Genomic DNA, 9,212 nt, shown 5'->3' on the forward strand with positions numbered 1-9,212 from the left:
CTGCTCGTCCAATGTAATCCAAGTGTCCTGAGTGGGTAGCATCCAGAATTTACTCGAAACGAAGTAATTTAGAATGTTTTTAGAGCATAAACAGTAGTGTATAGGATTTCCTAATAGCGCCCCCATGCGCGCTCACGATTCTACGGAAGCCGGCAGACCAAACCGGAAGGAAGTGCGCATTCAGCGTCTGGTCTGCCGATAATGCAAGCGTAGAAGAAGAAATGTGCTGTTTACCTGTGCAAAGAAAGAAACAACGAAAGAAAAATGTCTGAGGACTTCAGTGTTGAGGAAGAGCATGAGTTCTTTGCCGAGCTGAATGCGCTGGTTTGGTCTGCCGGCTTCCGTAGAATCGTGAGCGCGCATGGGGGCGCTATTAGGAAATCCTATACACTACTGTTTAGGCTCTAAAACGTTCTAAATGACTTCGTTTCGAGTAAATTCTGGATGCTACCCACTCAGGACACTTGGATTACATTGGACGAGCAGTATGGAGGAATATTGACAAGTTTTTGTGGACTTTTGTGGACCTTTCTGTCTCGGGCGCCATAGACCTCCATTATTTGAATGTCAGCAGACAGCAAGAAGTCTCCCAGATCTCCAGATGCATTTGAGATATCAAAAAAGTACTCCAGAGTGTTGTTCAGCATGGAGGTGAGTAGAAAATGAAGGCTAATCATGTTTTGGGTGTACTATTCCTTTAAGGTTCCGGTTTGTTAGACGTTTCCACGTCGACCAAATGCTTCCTGTTCCACTCCAGCACATCCCACCTTTGACATTCAAAGACAGAACATTTTTATAAAAAATAGATATATACACACACACATCTAATAAATAAGGGACAAATCCATTGCACGGTAGAATACAGGTGTTTTCTCACATGCTTTTAGTCCATCAGTCTTTTGTGAAGCAAGTCACTGTATTAATAAAAGAGGTGGGTGGGTGGGTGGGGGGGCTGGTGTGTGGAGACCACGACATAAAACGAGAGCTCGGTGAAGCGGCAGCAGGGGGAGATGAAGCCCGGGTTTATATTCTTCCACGGCTGAGAGTCAAATCCACCTGAAGATGCAAACAGTTTACAGAGAAAATGTAAAATCATGCAGTTTTATAGAGCATTTAACCATTATTACAAAATCCATACACTTATTGACCACAAATGAAACAATCTGACTGAGGTTGTGCAGAAGGTTACAGTGAAAATAGGAAACAGTTTCAGCCCTGAAGGGGTTCAATAAAAGCTCCTGTATGTTTTGAAAGATCATCCGTGATTATTGAACATCTAACCTTTCATGTTTCCGATCTGACAGATCAGCTGATCTTTAGCCCGTCATGCTGGGGCCCAAAGGTTCCCTCCTCTCTTGGTTTCATGGGATTAATACATCATAGCAGGGTCAACTGTGACTTTAAAGTGGTGACATGGGTATTGGTCGGCATGGCAACAGCTAAAAACGCAATCATCCTTTGTGATGTTCGCCAAAAAAATCTAATTACACTGTTATAATTATAATTATACTTAACTAAAACTTAGTTAAGTGCTTAGTTTTCATTAGTTTTAGTTATAATTTTATTTTTAAATGCGACTTACAGAAGGTTCTAAGTTTGATTCCTGGTTTAATGCTCTTAAAAAATAATTGTAATTATATATACATATAAAACAAAATCCTCTGTCATCTTTACCATCAATATGCTGCAGCCATGTCCCTAATTCCTCGTTTTCCAGTCCAAAATTAGCATTTTCTCCCATTCTCTAGCCTTTTCTCTGACTCAAGCTTCTTTTCCGATTTTACGATCATATCTGACGAGATTGTTTTTACAATAGTATTTTTTTTTAAATAAAGCATTTTAAGTGCCATGATAATCACATTTAATGAATTTTTATTTTTAAAATAATAATTAAATGACTTTTAATGATTTTTAACACTGTTTCTGCATGGTGTTTGCATGTTCTCCCTGTGCATGGGTTCTCTCTGGGTACTCCAACTTCCTCCCACAGTCCAAACACATGACTGTTAGGTTAAGTTGTCCTTAGGTGTGAATATGTGTGTATGCATGGTTGTGTGTCTCTGTGTTGCCTTGTCCAGGATGTACCCCGCCTCTCGCACACTGACTGGAGATAGGCTCCGGCCCCACCGCGACCCTGACAAGGAATAGGAGGGAGAAGATGGATGGATGGATGGATGGATGGATGGATGGATGGATGGATGGATAAAAAAGGAACACAAATGACCTGACTGCTTTACTGCCACCTGCTGGAGTGATGCAGTACAGCAAAAAAAAGGCGAAAACAGCAGCCGGTAACAGGACCCGATATTAAAGGAATAGTACACCCAAAACATGATTAGCCTTCATTTTCTACTCACCCCCATGCTGAACAACACTCTGGAGTACTTTTTTGATATCTCAAATGCATCTGGAGATCTGGGAGGCTTCTTGCTGTCTGCTGACATTCAAATAATGGAGGTCTATGGCGCCCGAGACAGAAAGGTCCATAAAAGTCCACAAAAACGTTTCAATATTCCTCCATACTGCTTGTCCAATGTATTCCAAGTGTCCTGAGTGGGTAGCATCCAGAATTTACTCGAAACGAAGTCATTTAGAATGTTTTTAGAGCATAAACAGTAGTGTATAGGATTTCCTGAAAGCGCGCGCCTGCACGTTCACGACGCTACGGAAGCCGGCAGACCAAACCAGCGCATTCAGCTCGGCAAAGAACTCATGCTCTTCCTCAACACTGAAGTCCTCAGACATTTTTCTTTCGTTGTTTCTTTCTTTGCACAGGTAAACAGCACATTTCTTCTTCTACGCTTGCATTATCGGCAGAGCAGACGCTGAATGCGCACTTTCATCTGGTTTGGTCTGCCGGCTTCCGTAGCGTCATGAACGCGCATGTGCGCGCTTTCAGGAAATCCTATACACTACTGTTTATGCTCTAAAAACATTCTAAATGACTTTGTTTCGAGTAAATTCTGGATGCTACCCACTCAGGAAACTTGGAATACATTGGACGAGCAGTATGGAGGAATATTGACACGTTTTTGTGGACTTTTATGGACCTTTCTGCCTCGAGCGCCATAGACCTCCATTATTTGAATGTCAGCAGACAGCAAGAAGCCTCCCAGATCTCCAGATGCATTTGAGATATCAAAAAAGTACTCCAGAGTGTTGTTCAGCATGGGGGTGAGTAGAAAATGAAGGCTAATCATGTTTTGGGTGTACTATTCCTTTAATGCATTTTGATAAATACACAAACAAAAATGAAGCACTTTCTTCTATCAAAATTTCAGTTAGTTTTGTCGTTATTTTTTTTTTCCCGCAAAATCTAGTTTTTACTTTTATTTTACCCGTGAAGCGTTGGCCAAATTACGTCCCATCTGAAACCAAATACTTACGTTTATTACTTAAAAAGGCTTTTTACGGCGCGTAAAGATCCGTTTCCCACTCAGGCAGCACCAAATTATTGTTAGCATGGAGGACGGGACGTAACTTCCGCGCATGCGTTGCGCACAAGTAAATAAAAACTTTATACACTAATATTATTTCACATAGTCTAAATAAATCATTTTGTTAGAATTGCAAATGTTTTAACAACTTATCACAATGTTAAAAACAGCTGTATTGAATAGGATAGAAACAGCTCTTTTAAAACATCGTCAAAGTCTGTACAACTTCTACATTTCGATTAAAATTTACAGACGCGGGGCGAGCAGGTGTAGCAGCGGTTAGCGACGCGGCTGACCCGAGTTCGAATCCTTTGCCACATGTCTCTCCCCCTCTTTCATACGCCCTTTCTTGTCACTCTACTGTCGAAAAAGAGAGCCACTAGTGCCAAAAAAAACCTAAAAAAATAAATAATTAACAGATGCTGCTATGGAGAGTAAATAATTTTTAATTAAGACAGGAAATATAGGATGAACATGGGACCATTTTTATATGTTTTGTTTTTTTCTTCTGAATTCATAATTTTCATGATTCTTGTTAAAGGATCTAAAGGTTCGTCCTGTTTCTCTGCTCTCTGCCTCTCAGATCAGCTGTAAACTCTGGTTGCAGAGCCCTGATGAGAATGAGGCGGACAGCGGACCTGCCTACAGAGCTTTTTAGGAAAGCAGACAAGTTCCACAAAGTCCAAAAGCATGTGCTTTAACTCTGCATTAAAATCATGCAAGTAAGTTTTCCATTTAAAGTCATCCTTCTGTCTCTTCCTTCTTCCTTCACCACTGGCAAGTGAAATTGGGGACGAGAGCGCCTTGTGTAAACATTTCACCAGAATGATTGACAATTAGGAGGACCACTTATTTTGATGATCCACCCGGAAAAAGAACATCCTCCACTATACATTTAAGCGTTCGTTCTCCAGCAGCCAGTGTATCATGGCGACAGTCGCTGATAGGGACGCTACCAAAGTGACGACAGCTTCCTGTTCCAGCAGGTGGAGAGAAGGCCATCTCAAAGGCGGAGCGTTTAGTTATTCCCTAAACCTCCATCAAGGAGACTCCATTCAGCAGCGTGGGGGCTGCACAGCGAATGTGTAGGGGGAGGGAGGAGCCGCTGATTGGCAAAAGCTTTGTTGTGATTGTAGTGCATGGAGGCTGGAGTAACTTTTAGGTTTTATGTCATTAAGAGGTGAGAAGCATTACATGAAAGAACATAGTTATTCTGTTTTAATATAATCTGTGTGACTGCCAAAAAGTTTAGTGATGAGCCTGTTTAATTTCATTTTATTTTGTGATAAAGTTTTAATTTTTGAGGGAAAGAAAAAAAAAAATCAAGTTTTTTCCCCATCAATCCACTCTTTGAGCTTTCATACCTCAGAGACACTCAGTTCAACACTTTTTGTTCTCAGATATCTCCTTAAACCCTATAAACTAGTGCACTGAGTGATACTGTAGCACTAGTTTACATTTAATGCTTTTAAAGCAGTTTTCACAGCTTGATTTTGGTTGCCCTTTAAATTAAGGTCACCTCAATGATTTGATGAATAAAAAAGAATGTTTTGCATTTTTTTCTTATGAAACATAAATTTGAAAAATAAATGAAATTAATTTAATAGGATAAACAATAAGTACATCAGAGATTTTATTTTCAAGCCTCATCGCCCAGCCCTAAAATAAAAGCCAAATAATCTTGTATTTTATTAAAAATATTAAATGCTGCATATTTCACGAGTAAAGCAAGCTGGTATCTTCAGGGAAATCACCTTTAGATCACTATTAATGCTTCTACAACTTTCCTTAAATGCCACATCTCCAAACAATAAGCCAGTGGGCACCACAAATTAACTCCTGCTCAGGGCCCCGTCCACTTTTAGGTCGCCCCTGGTAAAGACACAAACCACCTCTGCAGGAACAGATGTGGTTCCTATAATAAGGTTTATGTTTGAATGGGTTCACACATGGATGTGGCGCTGGAAGCTGCTCCCACAGTGATCCACGTGTGTGGAAATCTGAGAGGGGAGCAGAAAAAGCTGCACCACCTCATGGTGTAAATTTGGAAGTTGTCCTATGCAGCAAAACATCAGGAGCTCATGTTTCTGAATATAACTCAACTTATTCACTATATGTCAGCTGATTGTTTCATGTTTTATTTCAGAAGTTCATCATTAAATCCGTGTCTTATCTTACCGCTGAAGGCGCGCGGGTGTCTGCGGGGCGCCCCGCGCGTCACGCCACGCTCGGCGCGCTCCGGACGCTCTTGTGTCCGGGCATCTGCACCACCAGCAGCTGCTGCTTCTGCCGGGTGGACTTGACAGCCAGGATCGCCTGCCGGTTCTTGTACTGGACCATCTGCAGGGTGATCTCCGCGTTCCAGCCCTCGTCCTGCGGGCACCTGAAGTCGATCTCCTTCCCCTCCGCCATGACCACGGTGAAGTACACGTACTTTCCCTTCCGCTCCACGCAGTCCACCGTCTTCATGTTGGCGAAGTGGAGCTCCTTGACTCTGCCCGGCTCCCCTCCGTGCTGCTGCTGCGGGTGATCGTGCTGCTTGGGCGGCAGCAGCAGCACGGCGTCCTCCGTCAGGACGCAGCGCTTCTTCTTCCAGAGCTGCAGCAGCCCGTCGCTCCGCTTCTCCAGCAGACCCTCCTTATAAACCTTCCTGCCGTTTTCCAGCATGCTTCCTCCCACTTCCAGCCTCAACACGCTTGATCGGTGGCGCTGTGTCCCGGAGAGGCTGCGGGCATGGGAGGCAGCTGGCTCCGGACTGCTGCTGGTCGCTGTTTGCGGAGCGGCTTTAGAGGGCGGGAGGGGTCTGGAGAAGTGCACCGCCCCCCTGAGTAGAGTAATTGAAGCCCGGTCACTGATGCTCCCTGTAATACTATAAAGAGAAACCTCCATCATCGCAGCGGGGATGTTTAACTTTCATAGAAACCCCTTCTTGGAGCTTTAAATCGAGTTGCCTACTCTAAAACGCGCTGTTTACATCCATAATAATCCTAATCTGGATTATTTTCTCACTGATACGTTTAAAATAATCACCACAGGCTCTCTGATCGCTTTTTATTACTATATATCTGATGTTTACTGTCTTATTTCATTTCCAATGTAAACCTCACTCTGACACTCATGTGTTTAAAAGCACTACAGCGCCCTCTGGTGGAACCTATGAGCAGAGGCGTAGCCAGAGAATTTTAATAGGGGGGGCCCAATGGCGTAAATACTGGTGAGCAGAGACTGCAGTTGCTTTGGGGCGCCATCACTGACACCTGGGGGGTCCCCTATGCAAATGTAGACTAGGACGTCTCTTTGCAGATGCAATGGTGCGAACAATTTTGCTTAAACCCACCTGATACTAGTTTGAATGACCGGACCGTATTTATACCCCAACACATGGCAAATTTCAACAGGATGGTGAGCCGTTTAAACACGACACCAATAGCAAGGCAGACAGTGGTACTTTTAATTACTATCTTTATAACTGTGTATAATTCATTAAACGGTTGGTAAAAAATACACTCATATAATATGTTTCAAACCGCAATAAAGATCTTAAAAGAACGATATATTTGAGTATTTTATTTTTTATAATATGACTTAGAATTATGGGTAATCCAGTACGCCATTGCCTGCCTTTTAATTTTCATAGAAACCCTTCTTGGAGGAAAATAATCCTTTTAGTCCTTTTAGTCTACTCTAAAACGTGCTGTTTACATCCATACAAGTCCTAATCTGGATTATTTTCACACTGATATGTTAAAAACAATCACCACAATCAGAGTACAATCAGAGCGAAGGCACCAAGGAGGGGCCAGCTGAGGAAATCAGACCCCCACCAAGGGAGGAGGAGAGACAGGCCAGAGGAAATCCCCAATCCAACGCAATGCCGGCGCCCCGGGGAGCCGCGGGGACGAGTCTGCAGGCTCCGCCGGCAGCCAGCCACCCTGAAGTGAATCCGGCCTTGGGCCCCAGGGATCCGAAGCTCCAGGGGCACCCGACCCCCAGACAGGAGCCCCAGCAAGGCCGCCAGGAATGAGCCAGCAGCCACCCGGGCATCCACCCCCAAACCTCGAGCTCCACCAGTGCGCCGGCGAGCCCCAACGCCGGCCAGCGGAGGGAGAACGGGGGGAATGGGCTCCGCACTTTGCGGAGACTTGAGATGTGTTTGGGAGAGGGGGCAGTTCAGACCCCAACCTGGGAGATAAAGAAAAAATAAATAAATAAATAAACTGTCTCAATCACGCCTTCCCACCCTAGTGCCCCCTCTCGCACCACAGAAGAAAAAAAAGAGAAATCGCGGACACACATTAGCACATAACACTCACATCCAATAATACCAGGACCAAGGACCCGGCGGCACCGGTGGTTGGTCCCGGGATTATCGGATGACCCAACAAGTGAACCTAAAATCCGGATGGGGGGGAGGGGAGCGGCAACACCGCCACACCAGCCCATCTCATTCCTGCTTCACCCATCCATTCATCCCGCGCAGGCCACCCAACCAGAACCCCGCCAAAACTATTTCAACCAGCCACTACACACCCCTCCTTCCAACCTTCTTTGGGGAGAGCAGAAGTAACAGCCCTGCCACCAGCAGGCCACCGAGGCCCCGCAGCCACCCCCCCGCCAAGACGACAGACCAGGCGGCTCGCTCTTCCTCCAGGCCCCAGACTCCGGGTGGCAGCCGTGGTGTTGTGTGTTGCTCTCAGATGTAATTAAAACTGGGAGTACCAAAAGGGGGTGTCCAGCACAGTCCACCCCCCCTTCCGGGAGATAGGCCCATTCGACAACCCAGAACTCTTAATGTCTAAATAGAAGAGGGGATGGGTGGAGCCGACCGTGGTGAGGCCCATAAAATAAGCCCCCCCCCGGGTGCCCTTGACCCCAGCCCCCCAGAAAATGCCCTACATAGATGTGTGTTGTGAAAATGATGTAGATGGAAATGTCTAAAATGCAAAATAAAATTAGGGTGGGGCCCTCCAGTAACGACCCCCTCCCCAAAAACCTACATGTGTGGCAGTGTGAAGGAGCAGGCAGAGGGAGGATTTCGGGGATGGGGAGCAAAGGACTGGGGTGCTTTCTCCACTCCCAGGGAGCCAGCTCCCTCGCTGACTCCAACTTTTTTTTTCTTCCAGTTTTTAACTTTTCAATTAGCTTTTTACCTTTTTTCTTGACCTGTTAACCTTTTTCCCCAACTTAATTTAAAATAGGTAATCTATTGGTCAAATGCCAAAATAAGATGTACAGCCATGTAGCAGTATCTTTGCTAAATGGTTGAGTATAGATCTTGTGATTCTAGAACTTTGTAACTTTGTATGCAAGTGATCAATAACAGTAACTTGCTATATAAAGGGTTAAAGACAGACAGTCCTAGACAGGGGGCCCAAAGGGGCCCAGTGCCCTTGTTAAGTTGGTCCTTTCCCCTGTCGTGTCTCACTCTGAAACATAAACTACAAAAATATATATATTTTTTTCTATAGTTTAAGCCAAATTTACCACTGGAATTAGATGATTATAAGAAATGGCAATAAGAAAGAATATAAATCCATTATATTTTAAGTGCATAACATCTAATAAAACATTAATGCATTAATTTTTACCCAGTCATACAAAAAACAGTCTGTGTTATAGCAGTAAATCAGATGTTTGTCAGCAATGTCAGCAATCCAGTGAATAGAGATCAATGGATCTAACCACATGATCCATAGGTGGTCCTAGACTGAAGCCAACGGGCCCAGTGCCCGCTCCCCTGTACTGAAAAGCTAAACTTTAAAAATGTGACTTTCT

At 44.3% G+C, this 9,212-nt stretch overlaps 1 protein-coding gene across 1 annotated transcript; it reads right to left on the bottom strand.

Moving 5' to 3' along the window:
* Positions 1 to 703: 703 nt before the first annotated feature.
* Positions 704 to 6,341, bottom strand: phlda1 (pleckstrin homology-like domain, family A, member 1). Its single transcript, XM_038281930.1, has 2 exons — positions 5,616 to 6,341; positions 704 to 1,056 (listed from the first exon to the last, which is right to left on the bottom strand). The coding sequence occupies exon 1, from the start codon at positions 6,327 to 6,329 to the stop codon at positions 5,655 to 5,657; it is 675 nt and encodes a 224-aa protein (XP_038137858.1). The 5' UTR covers positions 6,330 to 6,341; the 3' UTR covers positions 704 to 1,056; positions 5,616 to 5,654.
* Positions 6,342 to 9,212: the final 2,871 nt, after the last annotated feature.

Source organism: Cyprinodon tularosa, unplaced genomic scaffold, assembly GCF_016077235.1.
Source record: "Cyprinodon tularosa strain WSP-4 unplaced genomic scaffold, ASM1607723v1 ctg177, whole genome shotgun sequence".
Classification (NCBI taxonomy): Eukaryota; Metazoa; Chordata; class Actinopteri; order Cyprinodontiformes; family Cyprinodontidae; genus Cyprinodon; species Cyprinodon tularosa.